Source organism: Mobula birostris, chromosome 3, assembly GCF_030028105.1.
Source record: "Mobula birostris isolate sMobBir1 chromosome 3, sMobBir1.hap1, whole genome shotgun sequence".
Classification (NCBI taxonomy): Eukaryota; Metazoa; Chordata; class Chondrichthyes; order Myliobatiformes; family Myliobatidae; genus Mobula; species Mobula birostris.
In genome coordinates, this window is record NC_092372.1 from 6,153,585 (window position 1) to 6,174,808 (window position 21,224).

The 21,224-nt window shown below is 42.2% G+C and overlaps 1 protein-coding gene across 4 annotated transcripts in view; it reads left to right on the forward strand.

Annotated features, from left to right (window-relative positions):
• Positions 1-18,872, forward strand: part of ctif (CBP80/20-dependent translation initiation factor) — a 216,768-nt gene extending 197,896 nt beyond the window's left edge. For all 4 annotated transcript variants that reach the window (XM_072252173.1, XM_072252175.1, XM_072252176.1 and 1 more), the window contains 3 exons: positions 331-486; positions 4,563-4,616; positions 10,623-18,872. In XM_072252173.1, coding sequence (XP_072108274.1) covers positions 331-486; positions 4,563-4,616; positions 10,623-10,838 — 426 coding nt within the window. In that variant the 3' untranslated portion in view covers positions 10,839-18,872. The remainder of the gene's footprint in view (positions 1-330; positions 487-4,562; positions 4,617-10,622) is intronic.
• Positions 18,873-21,224: the final 2,352 nt, after the last annotated feature.

Below are 21,224 nucleotides of genomic sequence, written 5' to 3' on the forward strand. Positions count from 1 at the left end.
CATCAGAATAGAAGAACGTCCATTTACAACAGAGGTGAGGAGGAATTTCTTTAGCCAGAGGGTAGTGAATGTATGGAATTCATTGACACAGACAGCTGTGGATGCCAAGTCATTGGATATATTTAAAGCAGAGGTTGATAGGTTCTTGATTGGTCAGGGTGATTAAGGTTATGGGGAGAGAGCAGAGGAATGGGGTTCAGATGGGTAAAAAGAAATCAGCCGTGGAGCAGACTTGATGGGGTGAGTGGTCAAATTCTGCTCCTATGTTTTACAATCTAATATACAAAGTAAGCAGACTTTGAGATCCCATTTTTTTTTGTCTTGTTTCAGAAAGATTTCACGGTGAGGGATGAGCTGCAGCAAAGCGACGTTGAGCACTGGCTGGGATTCATCACCTTCCTTTGCGAGGTGTTTGGAATCATGAGAAGCAATGCAGGAGAGCCTTTCCGTGTGCTCGTCTGCCCGATCTACACCTGTCTCCGTGAGGTAAGTCACCTGCTCCTTAATTCAGGAACAGCTTCTTCCCCTCCGCCATCTGATTCCTAAATGGACATTGAAGCTTTGGACACTACCTCACTTTTAATATACAGTATTTCTATTTTTGCACATTTTTAAAAAATCTATTCCATATACGTAATCGATTTACTTGTTTATTATGTTTTATTTTATACATTATAATTTTTTTTTCCTTTCTCTGCTAGATTATGTATTGCATTGAACCGCTGCTGCTAAGTTAACAAATTTCACATTACATGCTGGTGATAATAAACCTGATTCTGATTCTAATTCTGATCCCAGTGGGCTGCTGAGAAACAAATGATTATAATGTAGAGGATTTTGGATAATTACATGGATGGTCGGGGTATGGAGGGCTATGGTCCAGGTGCAGGTCAATGAGACTATGCAGAGTAATGGTTTGTCACGGACTAGATGGGCCGAAGGGCCTGTTTCTGTGCTGTAGTGTTCTCAGGAACAGGCCCTTCAGCCCACAATGTTGTACCAAACCAAATCAATTCATAATCAAATGGGCATCTAGACTAATCCCTTCTGCTTATCCCTCCATTTTCCTCAGATTTGTGTGCCTATCTACAAAGTCTCTAATGTATCTGCCTCTACCACCACCCCTGGCCGTTCATTCCGGACACCCACCGCTCTCTGTGTAAAAAAAACTTGCTCCCCACAGCTCCTTTGAATTAGGTGTATAAGGGAATTGATCATGTGGATAGTCACGGGCTTTTTCCCAGGGCTGAAATGGCTCATACAAGAGGGCACAGTTTTAAGGTGCTTGGAGGTAGGTAGAGATTAGATGTCAGGGGTAAATTTTTTACGCAGAGAGATGTGAGTGCATGGAATGGGCTGCCAGCGATGGTGGTGGAGGCGGATATGATAGGGTCTTTTAAGAGACTTCTGGATAGGTACATGAAGCTTAGAAAAATAGAGGGCTATGGGTAAACCTAGTAATTTCTAAAGTCAGTACATGTTCAGCACAGCATTGTGGGCCGAAGGGCCTGTATTGTGATGTAGGTTTTCTGTGTTTCTATGACTCCTTCTCACCTTAAATGCTAGTATTAGACATTTCTACCCTGCGAGAAAAAGATGCTGTCTGTCTATTCTGTATGCCTCTCACCGTCTCATAGCCTCTGTGGGATCTCCCTCAGCCGCTGCAGAGAGTTTGTTTGATAGTACGTGCTCTCCAGTCCAGACAGCAGCCTGGTAAACCTCTCCTGCACCCTCGGCAAAGCCTCAGCATTCTCTGACTCTGATAGTCCCAGAGAGGGGCTTTCACTTCAGAACCAGACTCAGGTTTATTATTACTGTTTCATATCATGTGAAATTTGTTGTTTTGCAAATGCAATGCAGTGAAAAATAAAAAATCTATCAAGTACAAAATAAATAATGCAAAAAGAATAAAATAGAGTGATAGTGTTGCTGGGTTCCTTGTCCGTTCAGAAATCTGATGGCCGAGGGGAATCATTGGGTGTGCGTCTTCAGGCTCCTGTACCTTCTCCCTGATGGTAGTAACAATGGATGCCACCCTGCCCTTGGAATTATAACTGACCTTCAGTGACAAATAAGCTCCAGGTGTATAACTCTTTACTGGGCTGCCTTCCAGAAAGCTACAGAAATCATCCTAAAATGTCACTCCCTCAGTTTGCATTTCATGGCCATTTTATCGGTTTCTGGATCCTGGACTTCCTGTCAGATCGCTGGCAGGTGATAAGAGTGGGCTCCCTCACCTCTGTCCCTCTAACCCTCAACTCAGGGGCCCCTCAGGGCTGTGTTCTAAACCCCCTCCTGTATGCCCATGACTGGGTCGCCACCCACAGCTCCAATTTGCTGATTGAGTTCACTGACGACACTACACTGATTGGCCTAATCTCAAATAGAGAAGAAGTCATCACCTTGACACAGTGGTGTCAATGAAACAACCTCTCCCTCAATGTTGCAAAAACAAAGGAGCTGGTTGTGGATTACAGGAGGAATGGAGACAGGCTAACCCCTATTGACATCAATAGATCTGGGGTTGAGAGGGTGAACAGCTTTATGTTCCTCGGCATAAACATCACTGAGGATCTCACGCGGTCTGTACATACCGGCTGTGTGGTGGAAAAGGCACAGTAGTGCCTCTTTTACCTCAGACGGTTGAGGAAATTTGGTATGGGCCCCCAAATCCTAAGAATTTTCTATCGGGGCACAATGTAGACCATCCTGACTGGCTGCATAACTGCCTGGTATGGGAACTGTACCTCCCTCAATCACAGGACTCTACAGAGTGGTGCAGACAGCCCAGCGCATCTGTAGTTGTGAACTTCCCATGATTCAGGACATTTACAAGGACAGGTGTGTAAAAAGGGCCCGAAGGATCACTAGGGACCAAAGTCACCCCAACCACAAACTGTTCCAGCTGCTACCATCTGGAAAATGGTACTGCAGCATAAAAGCCAGGACCAACAGTCTCCGGGACAGCTTCTTCCACCAGGCCATCAGACTGATTAATTCATGCTGATTCAACAGTATTTCTATGTTAACTGTCATTTATTCTTTGGGGCACTTCTCTGTTTTCATGGATGTTTGCAAAGAAAAAAACATTTCAGGATGTATATTGTGTGCATTTCTCTGACATTAAATTGGACTTTTGGACGTTTATATTGACTATCCTGTCGTACATAATATTTACTATAATTTACTATAAATTGCACATTGCACATTTAGACAGAGATGTAATGTATTGATTTTTACTCCTCATGTATATGAAGGATGTAAGTAATAAATTCAATCCAATTCAATTCATTATTTTAAGTTTTCTGAGAAAACGATGACCATAAGACAAGGAGCAGAATTAGGCCCATTGGGTCTGCCCTGCTATTCAGTCATGGCTGACCTATTAACCCTCTCAACCCCATTCTGCTGCCTTCTCCCCGTAACTTTAGACTCCCTGACTAATCAAGAACCTATCAACCTCCACTTTAAGTATACCCAGACTTGGCTTCCACAGCCGTATGTGGCAGCAAATTTCACAGATTCACCACCCCCTGGCTAAAGAAATTCCTCCTCGTCTCTTTTCTGTAGGGACATCATTCTATTCTGAGCCTGTGCCCTCTGGTCCCAGACAGGCTCCTCCGTAGGAGATGGTGATGTAATCAGTCAGAATCCTCTGCACGGTTCATCTGTAGGACCCTGATAACATGCAATTGCTAATTGTTGAATACCAGGAGTGTTTCTGAGAGTTGGTGCCTGTGAGTTTAATAGGAGGCAGTTGCCCTAACAAATACCAGTTTTACACAGCTGCGACTGTAGTCGCTCCATTCACTTTGGGCTTGTAAATTTGTTTTCAAAGTACATATATGTCACTATATACTACCCCGAGTTTCATTTGGTTGCGGGCATTCACAGTAATTACAAAGACATTACAAAGAAGGCGGGGGAGTAGGACTAAATAGGAGAATGGATCAGCTCATGATAAAATGGCGGAGCAGACTCGATGGGCCGAATGGCCGGCTTCTGCTCCTTTGTCTTATGGTCTAAATGCACACTGTGCAAATTTCAAAGAAAAAAAACAATAAGTAATAAATAAATGATAAATATTGAGAACCTGTGATGAAGAGTCCTTGAAAGTGAGTCCAGAGGTTGTGGGAACAGTTCAGTGATGGAGCAAGTGAAGTTGAGTGAAGTTGTCCCCTCTGTTCCAAGAGCCTGATGGTTGAGGAATAGTAACTGTTCCTGAACCTGGTGGTGTGAGTCTTGAGGCTTCTGCACCTTTTGTGATGACAACAGCAACAAGGGAGCATGATCTGGGTGGGGGTGGGGGGAGGTCCTTGGTGATGGACGCTGTTTTCCTGCAGCAGTCTCCGTGTCGATGCACTCACTGGTGGGGAGGACTTTACCCATGATGGACTGGGCCATATCCACTTGGCCTGTTGTCATCATGTGGCAGAAAGCGATCTTTCTATAATATCGTGACATTGTACATAAATTGATATCTTCTTCTTTTGTATTAATGATCAAAATTTTCTTTTTTTCTCCCTGAATAATGGACTCTTGCTGCTACAACCCTGCCTCAGCTGTTACTATCACAAGATGTCAAAGAAGATGCTGTCCTCTGTTGTTCAATGGAGGTAGGTTTTAATGCTGTGATTTTACAATAAAAAAGTGTATGTAATCTTCCGCCAGAGGGTGGTGAATCTGTGAAATTCATTGCCACAGATGGCTGTCGAGGTCAAGCTGTTAGATAAGTTTAAAGCAGAGGTTGATAGGTTCTTGATTAGTCAGGGTGTCAAAGGTTATGGGGTAAAGGCAGAAGAATGGGGTTGAGAGGGATAGTATATCAGCCATGACTGAATGCTGAAGCAGACTTGATGGGCCGAATAGCCTATTTCTGCTCCTATGGTCTTACTATTGTGACTGTAAATACAACAATGTTTCACAGATGTTTAAGAGGGAGTTAGATATGGCCCTTGTGGCTACGGGGATCAGGGGGTATGGAGGGAAGGCTGGGGCGGGGTTCTGAGTTGGATGATCAGCCATGATCATAATAAATGGCGGTGCAGGCTCGAAGGGCCGAATAGCCTACTCCTGCACCTATTTTCTATGTTTCTATGTTTCTATGAATGTGATTTTTCTTGTTGAATTTGCAGCCTTGGCATGGATGTTTCTGTATGAGTGAAGCACATTGGTTTTGTGCAGAATTTGTGGGGCCAAACATCAGGATTACACTAGACTGCATGTTGAGAGTGTTACTTGATTTTCGTACTGTTTGCCTTGATCTGTAGTCATGATCATACAGTCAGCATGACAGGAAAGAGGGCGGGTTGACGGATTAGAAGGCATACGCCAATGAGGGGTTGGACAGACGTGGGTTATTTTCTCTGGACTGGTGGATCTGATAGATGGTTTCAAGATTATAGGAGTCATAGATAGAGTAGACAGACAGTATCTTTTTCCCAGGCTTAAAATATCTAATACCAGAGGGCATGCATTTAAGGTAAGGGCGGGGTGGGGTGTGGGGGTTAATTTCAAAGGAGGTATGAGGGGAAAGCTTTTCTTACACTAGAGAGTGGTGGGTTCCTGGAATGGTGGTGGAGGCAGATACAATAGGGACTTTTAAGAGACGTTTAGATAGACACATAAATGTGAGGAAAATAGAAAGATATGGACATGCTGCAGGCAGAAGAGATTAGTTTAATTGGCTATTTGATTACTAATTGATTTGGTTCAGCACATCGTTGTGGGTTGAAGGGCCTGTTCCTGTTCTGTACGTTCTATAAATGCATTCAGAAGAATACTCTTGTGGACAGAATGTTGCAAGACTAACATGGTAATTATGAATTTAGCTCTAGAGACTAAATCTGGGCAGATTAAAGAATTGTCAATAGGAGAGATCTATTCATAGAAATGATCACAAACTAATCAGATTCAGCAGAATCGCAGAACAAGACAGAATTAATCCGAAGTACAGGTTGTAAACGGCAATGACAGCAATTTTGCTAAAATTTTTAAAAGATTTAACAAAAGTGGACTGCAAATAGGCAATGGGAGGCACTTAAAGATTCATGAGTTCAAAGTAAATTTATTATCAAATGACATATATGTCACCATATACAACCTAGAGATTAATAAGCAAATAATGTGCAAAAGACAACAAACTGTGCAAATAGAAAAAGAAAAGAAAGGCAAAAATAATATTAATAAATAAATAAGCAAGAATATGAGATGAAGAGTCCTTGAAATTGAGGTTGTGGGAATAGTTTAGTTCATTATCAGGGTGAGTAATGTTCCAGTGGGTTAAAAGATTCTGTCACAGTTCATTACTTGCATTATCCTATTCTGTCTCTAAACGTGCGAACGTCATTGGGTGGCTGCCAGAAATGAGACATCCTGATGTTTTTCTTCCTCATTTCCCAGTCCACGGCAAGCTGGAATCCATAATAATGCACCATCCTCAGGCTTACCAAGGACTTTTGCGGAGTAAGCTCGGTGGGCCGGATGGCCTGAATCTGCTCCTATATCTTATGGTCTTACCTGGCACCAGCTTAGACAAGGCCTTTAAACCAGGCCCATCTTATTTTACTTGAGACCCCAGTTGGGCTATTGTGTTCAGTTCTGGTCACCGCATTATAGGAGGATATGGAAGCTTTAGAGAGGGTGCAAAGGAGATTTACTAGGATGCTGCCTGGATTAGAGAGTATGTCTTATGAGGACAGGTTGAGTGAGATAGAGCTTGTCTCTTGAGAGCAAAAGAGGGTGAGGGGTGACTTGTTGGAGGAGTAAAAAATGATGAGAAGCAAAGATTGAGTGGGTGAAACTATAAGACCATGACATAGGAACAGAATTAGGCCATTCAGCCCATTGAATCTGCTCCACCATGGCTGATTTATTATCCCTCTCAACATCATTCTCCTGTCTTCTCCCCATAACCTTTGATGCCCTGGCCTATGAACTCCCACTTTAAATAAACCCAATAACTTGGCCTCCACAGCAATCTGTGACAATGGATTTCACAGATTCACTACTGTTTGCCTAGAGAAAATCCTCCTTATCTTTCTTCTATTTGGACGTCTCTCTATTCTGAGACTGTGCCCTCTGGTACTAGACTTCCCCACTACCGGAAATATCCTCCCCACATCCACTCTGTCTTGGTCTTTCAATATTTGATAGGTTCCAATGAGATTCCAGCCCCCGCACCCCCCCCCCGCCACCTTCTAAACTGTAGCAAGTACAGGCCTAGAGCCATCAAACGCTTCTCATGTGTTAATCTTCTCATACCTGGAATCATTTCAGTAAACCTCCTCCGGACACGTTCCGATGCCAGCACATCTTTTCTTAGATAAGGGGCCCAGAACTGCTTTAAGTGCAGTCTGACCAATGCCTCATAAAGGCTCAGCATTACATCATTACCTCTATATTATTGCTCTAGAAATGAACGCTAACTTTGCATTTGCCTTCCCTTGCCACTGACTCAACGTGAAACTTAATTTTCAGGGAAGCCTGTACAAGGACTCCCAAGTCCCTTTGCCCCTTTAATTTGTGAATTTTCTTCCTGTTTTGAAAACAGTCTACACTTTTATTTCTTCTACCAAAGCACGTGGCCATCTTCCACTTCCTTGCCTCTTTTCCCAATCTAAGTCTTTCTGCATACTGCCTGCTTCCTCAACACTACCTGACCCTCCACCTATTTTTATATCATCTGCAAACTTGTTTACAAAGCCATCAATTCCATCATCCAAATCATTGATATATAGCGTGAAAAGAATCACCCCTACACAGACCCCTGTGGAACACCATTATTCACCAACAGCCAACCAGATTAAATCCCCTTTATTCCTGCTTTTTGTCTCCCGCCAGTTTGCCAATATTTTATCCGTGTCAGTATCCTTCCTGTAATAACAAGGGCCTCATGTGTGGCACCTTGTCCGAGGCCTTCTGAAAATCCAAGTAACCAACATCCACTGACTCTGCTTTCTCTATCCTGCCTATTATTTCTCCAAAGAATTCCAACAGATTTGCTAGGCAACATTTCCCCTTAAAGAAACCGTGCTGACTTTGGCTTACTTTATCATGTGCCTCCAAGTACCTTGAAACCTCATCTTTAATTAAAGATGAAACCGCATTTTTAAGGTACAATCCCCAGAAGGCCATCTCACAAGTGAAGTGACAATTCCAGACTGAACTTGGATCAACGAAGGCTACTTGACAGTTGTGGCAGGGCTTGAATGTTATCACCTCTTATAAAGTGCAATCAAGTGACATAGGCGACAACAGGGCATCACTTCCAGATGAGCTCAATGCCTTCTACGTTTTGACATGGAGGAAGCATCACAAACTCCTGAAGCCCCCAGTGACCCTGTGACTTCAGTCTCAGAGGCTGATGTGAGAGCACCCTTCTGGACAGAGAACCCGTGGAAAGCGTCTGGCCCAGCTGCTGGTACTTGGCCGAGTACTAAAGACCTGTGCTAATTAACTGGATGGGGTGTTCACTGAGATCTTTAACTTCTCATTTCAGCAGTCTACCTGCCTCATGCAAGCTTCAACTATAATGGTGCCTAAAAGGAACGTAGTAATCTGCCTCACTGACTTATCATCCAGTAGCACTTATGTCCACAGCTTTGAGAGGTTGGTGATGAAGCATATCAACTCCTGCCTGAGAGGAGACTTGGATCTGCTCCAGTTTTGCCTAGCAGCACACCAGGTCCACCGCAGATGCCATTTCACTCAACCCTGGAACATCTGGACAACAATGCCTCATGCATCAGGATGCTTTTGTTGACAACAGCTTGGCATTAAATACTATCATCCCTTCAGAACCAACCAATAAGCTTCAAGACCTTGGCCTCAGTACCTCCTTGTGCAGTTGGATCCTCAGTTTCCTCACTTGGAGACCCTAGGCAGTTCAGATTGGCATCACCTCCTCCATAATCTCCATCAGCACAGGTGCACTACATCGCTGTGTGTTTAGCCCCCAGCTCTACTTGCTTTACATTTATAACTGTGTGGATAAACTCAGCTCGAATGTTGTATTTAAGTTAGCTGGTGACACCACTGTCATAGGCTGAATCAAAGCTGGTGATGAATCAGCATATAGGAGGGAGATTAAAAACATGGCTGAGTGGTGTCAGAACAACAATCTCTCACTCAATATCAGCAAGACCAAAGAGTGGATTGTTGACTTCAGGAGGAGGAAACCAGACATCCATGAGCCAGTCCTCAGAGGGGAATCAAAAGGGAAGAGGGCTAATGACTTTAAATTCCTCAGAGTTATCATTTCAGAGAATCTGTCCTGGGCCCAGATGTGCAATTACGAAGAAAGTATGTGGTGCCCATGCTTCCTTAGAAGCTTGCGAAAATTCAGCATGACATCTAAAACTTCAACAAACTTCTGTAGATATGTAATGGAGGGTATATTGACTGGCAGAATCACAGCCTGGTATGGAAACACCAATTCCCTTGAATGGAAAATCCTACAAAAAGTAGTGGGTATGGCTCAGTCCATCACATGAAGGCCCCCTCCCCACCATTGAGCACATCTACACGGAGCACCGTTGCAGGAAAGCAGCCTCCATCTTCAGGGACCCCCAACACCCGGGTCATGCTCTCTTCTCACTGCTGCCAGAGAAGAGAGCCTTAGGAGCCACACCACAGGGTTCAGGAACAGTTATTACCCCTCAACCATCAGGCGCTTGAACCAGAGGCAATAACTTACCTTGCCCTATCACTGAACTCTTCCCACAATCTGTGGACTCAATTTCAAGGACTCAATCTCATCTTCTTGATAGTTATTGTTTATTTATTTATCATTATTATTTTTTCTTTCTTTTTCTATCTGCACAGTCTATTGCCTTTTACACACTGGTTGTCCACCCAGTTGGTGAAATCTTTCATTGATTATTGGTTATTGGATTTATTGAGTATGCCCATAAGAAAGTGCATCTCAGGGCTGTGTATATGGTGGCATATATGTACTTTGATAATTTTGAATTTTAATAATGGTCTCCAAGATCTTCCCAACCACAGAACTTAGGCTAACTGGCCAATAATTAACTTTCTTCTACCTCTCTCCCTTCTCAAAGAGTGGAGTGACATTTGCAATTTTCCAGTCCTCCAGAACCATTCCAGAATCTACTGCTTCTTGAAGGATCATTACTAGTGCCTCCACAATCTCTATAGGTATGTCTTTCAGAACCCTGGAGTGTCACCCTTCTGGTCCAGTTGACTTATCGACCTTGAGTCCTTTTACCAAGAACCTTAACCACTCTACTTACTTCTGGCCCCCTGACAATCTTGGCACTCTAGCAAGAGATTTTTTCTCAGGGTGGAAATGGGTAATACGAGGGGTATAATTTTAAGGAGATTGGACAAAAATATAGGGGGTTCTCAGAGTTACACAGAGTGGTGGGTGCGTGGAACATTCTGCCTAGGGTGGTGATAGAGACAGATACGTTAGGGACATTTAAGAAACTCTTTGATAGGCACATAGATGAAAGAAAAATGGAGGGTTATGTGGAGGAAAGAGCTAACTTGATCTTAGAGTATGTTTAAAGGTCAGCACGACACTGTAGGCCGTGGGGCCTGTACTGTACTGTTGTATGATTTATGTTTTGACGTGTGCCCATTGGATCATTTGACAGCTGCAGAGCACAGGCAAGTTACTGGAGGAACAGTTGCCAGAGATGATGACAGAACTGCTGGCCACGGCACGCGACAAGATGCTGGGCCCGTCCGAGTCGGCACTGACGAGGTCTCTCCTCCTCGAAGTTATCGAGCTGCATGCCAATAACTGGAACCCGCTAACCCCCACCATCACGCAGTACTACAATAACACCATTCAGAAACTAACTGCTTAAAAAGCCTGCGAAACAAAAGCAAAAACAGCAGGGGGGAAATAAAAGAGAAGCCAGGAAGGTGGAAGATCAAAATATAGGAAGGTGCTGTCTTTTTTTTAATACACAAAAAAAAGACTTTTTATTGGAAAAGAAAGGAATGTATTACATAAACCAGAAAGTCCCAGCATGCTGCAAATCACTTTATGAGTGCATTTTTTTTTCATTCGAGTGCCAAACCTTCCTTTTCCCTTTCCTGTGTTTTTGATATGTGGTTAATCAGTCCACAGCACAGAGACCTGTGGTTTGTATGGACTGAAGCTCGCCTGGTATTGTGTTGGGTGTGTGTATGTGTATGCGCTCTCTCGTGTTCTGTTTGATCTGCCATTCAAACAGCCGTGTTGCTGGCAAGCTGGCAGAAGGTAACATTTAGCACATTCAGTGCCAGGCTCAAATCAACTACTTTGTTCGAGGCTGGTTTTAAATTGACCTACTGTCTTTGTTTTATGCATTCGCTCACTCCTGGAAAGAGGGAAATAGTTAAAACACATTTACAGTAGAACTTTGCCTCTGGATTCTTTTAACAGAAAGCTGAATGTTTTAAGTTCTACGGCTTTAGAAACAATATTTTGAAGCTATGCATTGGTTTAGATAATGGGAAGAACAGGTTTTGAATTAAACTGATTCAAGGCTAACTGCATGAGAAGTCATGCCTCGGCCTTGTAAGCTAACGTGAATTTTGTCATCCCAAATTATCTGCATTTAGCATTTAGTTTGAATGGCAAGTGTGTGAAACATTTGAAATAACTTTTGAATTGGATTTTCCAACAATTCAACTGTATTAATGAGTAAAATAGTTCCTCACATCATTCCTTGTTCAGTCACACAATGTGCATGTAGGAACTATTTTTATAATAAATCTAATTACAAAACCAGAAGTGAGACATGATGGGTTATGAACCTGATCTGGTTAATGCAGAGTTGAGACAATGTTAGACAGATTATTTTTTAATAATGTTGCTGATATTGCCGTTCACAAATGACCTTTCACCTTTCCTTCAGTACAGCACCTCATCAGTTTCATATGGACTTATTTGGCTGTAAAGTGCTTTGGGACATCCTGAGAGATGAGACCACTCTTTTAATGCGATTTTTAGTTTAATGGTTACAGAAGATCGAAAATACAAATTGATGTTGCTGCCAGGGAAGTCACTACATACTCTGTTGGTTTGTGTAATAAATGTTGTCTGAAATATCTTGCACAATAAGTGCAAAGTGTACCATTTGTTGTAATAACCTCAATGAAGATTAAGTGAATTTGTTGTGACGTTTTCGATTGGAAAGGCAAGAATAGCACTTGTTATCTGCTATGACCACAGCTGACAGGACATGGGAAATGTAACCACTGATGGTAACTATGTATGTATGTAAGCAGCGATGCTGGATAGCCAGTATAGGTGACAGATAATAATTCAAATTGTTCATTGGCTGACCATGGATTCAGGATTGCTTACGTTCTTCGGTGTTTATTACACTGTAATAGCCTCTAATAAGGTCTTTGAAGGGACCTTATTGGAGATTGAAACCTTTTCTTTTAATAAGGCAGTGTGCCAGAATGAATTAGGATCGGTTCTAGTGCACCTGTCTAACATTCTGCAGGTTAAAAGGTTAGTGGGGGTAGGCTGAACGGGGTCTGCATGTCGGTCTGGTCCAAGGGGAAGTGGCAATGGAGAACCAAGCTTAGCTCAAAGGCAGAGTCATTGTTGTTCACATTGGAAGGTGTTAGCAATGGGTTTCCGCTGGGTTTGGTACTCAAGTCCCTTGTTTTTTGTAATCAGTGATGTAGGTTTAATGTAGAGTGCATGATAGGAAAGTTGCAGGTGATTCAGAAGTAGTGTATGTAGTTGATAGTGAGGAGTTTGCTTTAGAATGTAGACTAATAGACATAATTGAGGCATTTGAGGAGAAAAGTGGCGAATCTGGACGAGGAAAGGATAGTTGCAGTAAATGAGAGGATTCTGACTGATGCAGAAGTACCTTGAATGGAACATAAAGATATCAAGGCAGGTCACGCGTGTAAGGATACTGCAGTGCTTTCTTTGACCTGAGACATACAATGTAAGCAAAGGATTAATGCCTCGACTGTTTGCAACAGTCTACTGGTCGGCACATGATTGAAATGGTATAATCGTCTAAAAAGGTGTTGAGGTTTACAAGGATCTTACCAGAACTGGAATAAGATCATAAGGTATTAGATGAGGTTGTTTACTTTGAAACAAAGAAGACACTTACTTAATTGTCCATAAAACTGGGCAACCTACAGGCATAAACCGGGAGAGCCTGTCTTTCTTCACTGAAGGGTTAAAAGCAATGAATCTCTTCTGCAACCTCGGTGATGCTGTCACACTCTTCTTGAAGTCTGGTGACTATGAAATGTAGTGTAACCCCAGCTGTGGCCAAGCTCGTGTTATATATGTTCGAACACAGTTTACCCTGCTTTTATATGCAATGCCTCAACCAATAAAGGCAAGTAGCCCATGTGTGTTATAACTACTGTTTCGACCTGTCCTGCAGTCTCGGTAAATCAGTGGGCAGGTATGGCATGGTCCCTTCGTTCCCTCGACATTTCCTCTGTTCTGTAGTATTGTTTATTCTCCAGCCCTTTATCTTACTCTTCTCTCAATCCCATTTCACATTTGTGTGCAGTCCCATGGCCTGTTCGTTAGTTTTTAGTCTGATTGGATAGAACTCAGTTCCTGACTGTTTCCAGGATGGGACTTTACTTAATAAAATACTGAATTCTGAATGTATAGAGAAATCAATTTGCAACTGATACAGGAGGACAGATTAAAGTTCGACATACAGCCTATTGGACAGAGCTATTGGCCGAGGAATTGTGTTGTGTAGCATGCTCCTGTAATAGAACACTCTTCAGTAAATTAGTCAATGTGCCAATCTGTAAGTTTGTCTTTTTTTGCTCCTCCGCTTGGGTGCAAGAATGTAACTAGACAAACACAGTGGTATCCCAACAACATGCTGTCCATGTTTGGATTCTACTCGTGTCTGTATCTAACAGGAAGTGATGTTCACAATTAATATTTCAATATCAGCTTTATTAACACTGAGATATGTCATGAAATTTGTTGTTTTGCAGCAGCAGTACAGTGAACAACAAAAATAATAGAAGTTACAATAAAAATATTAAAAAATTAATAAGTAGTGCGAAACAAGAGCAGAATAGTAAGATAGTATTCACAGGTTCATGATTCATTCAGAAATCTGATGGCAGAGGGGAGAACACTGTTCCTAAATTGCTGAGTGTGTCTCTTCAGCCTCCTGTACCTCCTCCTCGGTGTTCGGTGAGTAATAAAATGGACGAGTGGACGGCGCTAGCCAGGAGTCAGAGAACATTTCGGGAGAGCAGTGTTATGTGTTTTACTGGGGCTGCACAAGGACATACCCGATCAAAACTTTTCCATGGACGGCTTCCAGACCATTCGGGCTGACCGGAAGTGCGCTGAGAGCGGTAAGCGTAAAGGAGTTGGGGGCTTGCTGTTCTGGTTAACAATGGATGGCGCAATCCTGGTTATATTACAATCGAGGAACGTGTTTGTAGTCCGGATATTGAACTTTTTGCTGTTGGACTCCAGCCATATTCCACCGAGATACAACACTGGGCGTCATGGGAGGTTGTTCCTGCCTGTGGCCATCGAACTTAGTAGCTCCTCCCATGGAGGGTCAGACACCCTGAGTCAATAGGCTGGTCCTGGACTTATTTCCATCTGGCATAGTTTGCATATTGTTGTTTGATTGTTTGTGGTTTTTGTATTGCCATATTTATGCTCTAGGCTTGGTTGGTGCGGCTGTAACAAAACCCAATTTCCCTCGGGATCAATAAAGTATATCTATCTATCTATCTATTGATGGTAACAATGAGAAGAGGGCGTGTCCTGGGTGATGGCAGTCCCTCATGATAGATGCCATCTCCTGTGGAGATGTACTTTGGTGGAGAGGCTAGCGCCCATGATGGAGCTGACTGAGTTTACAACCCTCCACAAGAGGTAAAGGAGGCCTGCTTGCACGAGTCCTAATCCAGTGGGAGATGCCAATGGGAACTGGCTGCCCAATGATACCTTTTTACATTTAAACATTTGCCCCTCACCCTTTTCTTTCTCAGGGGCCTCCTACATTGTGACCTCAGCTCTGACTTGCCTCCTTGACCCCATCTACCCTAACTACGTACCTGACACCATGGCCCTTGCAACATCAGGCCCTCATTCAAACTGTATGCTGGTCCACAACTCCTCACGTAACCAGCATCCCCTTCCTGCTGCCAGAGAAATTCTGAGCCGCATCACATCTGAAGCCACAAAGTATTTGACAATGTATATAATGCTTAGCGAGCCAGTGAAACACTGCAACCACCATCCGGTCTTGAAGAGGAAAGTAGTTTTTTATGTCGGAAATAATGCACAAACGGTATCATTTCTTAATGCATGCATTACTAAATGACAATAAAAAAGGACTACATGTCTTCATAATCTAAATTTTAACTTATTAAATGCTAACACATTTCTGTGGATCTCTCCAAATGAGGCACCGCTCTCCTTTTAACACAGTGGCTGCACAAAAAAATAGGTCAACCATGATAAATGTACATTACGACACTGCACTGGTTTATGGAGATTGGGAGGGCCCTGGTTCACCTGTGCTGTGCTGAGCTGATCCATTTCGGATGGGAGTCCTGCAGTTAGGACATAGAACAGTACTGAACCATTACAGGCCCTTTGGCCCACAATGGTGTTCTGATCCAATTAAATTAGTCATCCAACAGGCAACCTAACTAATCCCCTCTGCCTGCACAATGTCCATATCCTTCCATTTTCCTCATATTCATGTGCCTAACTAAATGTCTCTTAAAAGTCTCTAATATTTCTGTCTCTACCTCCACCTCAGGAAGCCACCACTCTCAGTGTAAAAAAACTTGCCTCTCACACCTCCTTTGAAATTACCCCCTCTGATCTTCAATGCATGACCTCTGGTATTAGGCACTTTAGTTATCCTCAGTGGACTTGAGAAGGAATTCACTGATGACTAGACATCCAATGATCTAAACGTTTCTCACCCCCTCTACTCTAAAAATCAGCATATCTAATGCCTTTTACCCAATGCGATGGTACATATGTGATTTTCCATTGTGCATCATTAAAAAACGTATAGGGCTTTCATGGAATAACTTAGTTCACAGGGTTCTGTGTGCAGTCTCAGCAATGCAGTGAGTTGGTGTGCAGTTAAAGAGGCAAATCCAGTGCCCAGCCTGCTGACGATTGCAAACTCAACTCCATCATGGCCAGTAGCCTCCCTACCATCCAGGACATCTTCAAAAGGCAATGCCTCAAAGAGGAGGTACAGGTGCCTGAAGGTATACACTCAACATTTCAGGAACAACTTCTTCACCTCCGCCATTAGATTTTGGAATGGACAATGAACCCCTGTACTCTACCTCACTTCTTTGGCTCTCCTTTCCACTGTTTGTTAATATATAAGCCCAAGTACTGATACTGAGAGTGAGTGAGAGAAAGTAGCAATACAGTGCAATATATAAAAACTATAAATTACAATAAAAATATTTAAATTATAAATATTTCTTGTAATTTGTAGTTTTTTTTAATGTAGCGCTGCTGCAAAACAACAAATTTCATGTTGTGGTAACTATATGGAGTGGTGGTAACTCTAGACCAGGTGAGGGAAGATTTGAAGAGGCTGTTGATCACTATGCAGGAAGGGATGTTTACTTTGTGCAAAACAATCCACAGAAATCCTCCAGGGCTACAAGCAGTCTCTCTGACAGGGAAATTTCTGTTCAGAGGGAATCTCTTCGATATGCATGTAATTTGGGGAGGATTGCAATGTAGGCAAGTCCTCGTGTGGGGTTTGTATTCATCCTGTGAACTCAAGGAACAAGTACTGCAGCATCAGGCAGCCAACAGTCAGGTGTGACACAGATCTGCTGCAGAGCTTCGGAATTCTCAAGGGACGAGGAAGCTGAGAATTAACGCCAACCGTAAGAACAGTCCATGTGCGGGCAGAGGGGTCTGCAACCTCAGCAAGGACCTTCCTGCTGTAGTGTGGCCTGCGTAAAGATTTCTCATCAGAAATCAAAATAAGAGGCTGTGTCACTGTAAGCGTTCAATGGATGTGATATCTTAGGTGACTGAACGTTTCTGTGTCTTTCACCGCACAGCCTCCGAGACCCATGTTCCCACATCATCAAGTGAGATGAATGTTGGGTATAAAAGGGAAATAAGTTACTAACTCAAATACAGCTGAAGGTAATGGGAAGGCTCAGTTCTGAATGTAAGCATTGCTTAAAAAAGAGCTCTGAGGTGGCCTGACAAAGTGTGTAGTTGGTTTGATTCCACTTTTAAAGGGCAACACACACAAAATGCTGGAGGAACTGAGCAGGCCAGGCAACATCTATAGAAATGATTAAACAGTTGATGTTTCAGGCTGAGGCCCTTCATCAGGACTGGGAAGGGTCTCTGCGCAAAACGTCGACTTTATTCCCCTCCATAGATGCTGCCTGACCTGCTGAGTTTCTCCAGGATTTTGTGTGTGTTGCTCTGCATTTCCAGCATCTGCAAAATCTCTTGTGTTTATAATTCCTCCTTTAAACAGTATGGTATCCAGGAAGTAGAGATAGTATGGATTATTTGTGGATAAATACGGACTGTTGTTTACTGCACCAGGGACACAGACGTGACATGGTTAGTGATGTTGTTGTAGGCTTTAGCAGGAATTCTGACAGGATGAAACTTCAATTACTCAGCAATGTATGTGAGAATGAATTTCTCAGCTTTAACTAGGATTACTTATAAAGCATCAGAACTTAGGCTCCATTGGTATGTTGGTTTATTTACTGAACTGTGTCTGTTCACCAAGAGGTGATGACAATGCTGGGGTCCCCAACCTTTTATTTTGCTATTAACCGATGCCTCAGATTGGCAGCCCTGTTCTAGTGGATGGGAAATTCATCATGCTTGATGTGAAGAAAGGTTTTTATCATCCATTAGACTGGTCCAGTGTTTGGGAGCACACTGTACTGTGTGCTAAGCTGTCAGGGGCTAATGCAAAGTTCCACAAAGTACCTGTTCAACTTTGCCAATTATCTGACTGCACCCTCATCGGCTACAGTCAAAGCTTTGTATATCCAGGGGTCAGCTTCAACTTAGCATGCAGAGTTGTTGGAGAGATGGGCATTACTTGGGAATTCCCTGGGAAGCAGCAGTTTGTTACATCTTGGGAAGATGTAACTCCAGACAATGCAAGGCACTCTTGAGATTCAGCCTATATTGTTATATAGAAGTGTCACTTCAATTTATAACTTCTTAATCAAAGGCAAAACTTCTACTGAAAGAAGCATTGCTTCTGTGATAATTCTTTGTGCACCAACCCAGAGATTTCAGCAATAGAATTTTGTGGCAATTTTTTTTTGGGGGGGGGAGGAATTTCAGGATTCATTTTCCTATATTCCACTTGACTTTCAGTTTCCTCCGTTTGCCTTTTGAGTCACTGACACGTGCCGTGCACGCTTTGAGATGAGGGAGCTGCCGGATGGTGACTCTCCACTATATAGGCTGGTCTCCCCGACTGGCTGCCATGTTTCCTGCACGCCAACATTGACCCCATTTCCTGAAATACTTCAAAAGCTGTAAAGCTCTCTAGGGTACCCTGAAAGGTGGTATAAATGTAGTCTTTTTACCAAGACATGGCGCACCATCAGTAATTAATGCACATTTTTATCATGCATCTTTTTACCATGTGACATTTGTTAGAGAGTTCTCTATGTTAAATCAGTTCTATTAAATAAATATTCCTTTCCATGATGAACACCAAAATATTTTTTTGAAGAGTCTAAGTTTAATTGCAACTTATTTAATATCTACTGATATACGATTTGTGCTGTGTATCTATTGTCAAGCTCAGCAAGTTATTTCTGTTGTTTTTATTTTATTTCCCTTAATTAAATATTAAAGCAAATGGAAATGATTAACTAGTCATTGTACTTCAGCTTTTAATTTGTTTCATTTATTTAGAGATGCAGCACAACCTTCGAGCCGCACCACCCCAGCAACCTCCGACAAACCCAATTTAAAACTAACCAATTCACAAGGCAATTGGTCTGTGGGAGGAAACTAGAGCTCCCGGTGGAAACCCATGCATTCCATGGGGAAGCTGTACAGAGTCTCCTTAAGGAGGACTCTGGAACTGAACTCCAAACTCCGACACCCAGAGCTGAAATAGTGTCAAGTTAATTACTACGCTACCGTGGTGTCCCTGTATATGTGCTGTATGCTGCTGGAGAGAACATCAATAATAACTAGCTGTATACTGGTTTAATATCGTTAACGTATTTACTCCATAAACTAACATTATCAATCACTTACCAGTATTTTATGCCTATCCAACCGTCGTTGTTGGATTCATTTTGTTGCATTTTTTAAATGAAATAGAACATTACAGCACAGTACTGGCTATGCAGCCTTCAATGACCTTTTAACCTACTCTAAGATCAATCTAACCCTTCCCTCCCACAGAGCCCTCCATTTCCTATCATCCATGTGCTTAAATGTCCCTGATGTATCTGCCTCTACCACCACGCACAGGGTATTCCACGCACCCACCACTATGTAAAGAATATTTCAGACGTTACCCTATACTTTCCTCCAATCCCCTTATTAGCCCCTAGCATTAACAATTTCTACCCTGAGAAAATATCTCTGGCTGTCCTATCTACTTATGTCTCTGATCATGTTGTGCACTTCTATCCAATCACCTCTTATCCCCTTTGCTCCAAAGAGAAAAACCCTGGCTCACTCAACCTATCCTCAAAAGACACGCTCTTGAATATAGGCAGCATCCTAGTAAATCTCTTCTGCACCCTCTCTAAAGCTTCCACATCCTTAATGAAGTGATCAGAAATGAACATAGTGTGGCTAATCATAATACCATATAACTTCTCCTTTTTCTCTTTTCCTCTGTTCCTGTACCTTGCAATTTAATTAATTTGCATTAAATTTAGCTAAGATTTCTTGAGTGATGTCTCCACTGAACTCGGAGGAGTTCAAACATTTGTCTGTTTTTCTTTTGATGTAGGGTATTACTTGCATCAATTTTTTTTTACTAAACTTTCGATGTATGTGAATACATTGAAAAGCAAAAGTTACTTTGAATCTGTCGCATGGGGAGTAAGGAAATGGAGTTTGCAAGTTGGCTCTTGAAGCTAGTGTCCATTCAGTAGATTGTGTGTCCTGGATTCTACATTTGCCACAGTTTTGTCTATTTAAATCATCTAATAACATTGCTGTGTAAATTTCTGTTTTAGCCTTTATTCATTTTTCAAAGTCAAAGTAAATTTATTATCAAAGTACATATATATCATCATATACAGTGCATTCCAGTTAATTGTGATACATTGGGACTAGTACATTTTGAGCCAAGTAAGTGGTTGCTCCAATTAGCCAAAGTTCCATGGAAGTAGTTAAAAAGATATAAAAAAGGCAAACTACAGCTTAACTGGGTAGCAAATTATGTATTTAAATAAAATACGGAATAAATTAGAACACTGCCAAAACTACTACAGTACTATAAAACTATTAGTTCCTAATAGTTATTGATGGAGGTATTCATCTAGTGTACTTTAGATTGTCAGTGCAGACACCTCATGCAGGTAATGGTCTGCCTTCATTGCCTTCCTGCATGAAGTGTTATCATATTCCAACAATACGTTTAAAGTCACTGCTTTTTGAATCACATGCAACTGATGCTAATTTAAAACTTTTCACTCTAAGCACAGTGTGGTGTCTGATGGCCACACAAGTGCACTCAACTAATGCTAGTTAGAAACTGTTTGGCAACTGTCTCCTGTCCCAATTAAGTGGCATAGTGCCCCAAAGAAATGAAGGGAATCCCGGCTACTTTCTCAATTCATTTTTGTTCTTTAAGAGTTGTCCCAATTAAGTGGCTACCTCGAATAAACAATGAGCCAATTAATCGGAATCTACTACATCAAGATTCATTTTTTGCAGGCATTTACAGGAAAGAAATAGAAGAAAATTTATGAAAAACTACTGTATTCATAAACAGACTGACAAACAACCAATGTGCAAAAGAAGACAGATTGTGCAAATAAACATATAAATAATACTGAGAATATGAGTTGTCAAGTCCTTGAAAGTGAGTCTGTAGGTTGTGGAATCAGTTCAGAATTATCCACGTGTTTGGTATTGCTGGCAAGGCCATTCCTTGTCCCTAGTTGCCTTTGACGAGATGGTAATGAGCCAATTTGAATCACTGCGGTGTGGTGTGATGGATAGGGATTTCCATGATACAGACCCAATGACAACTATC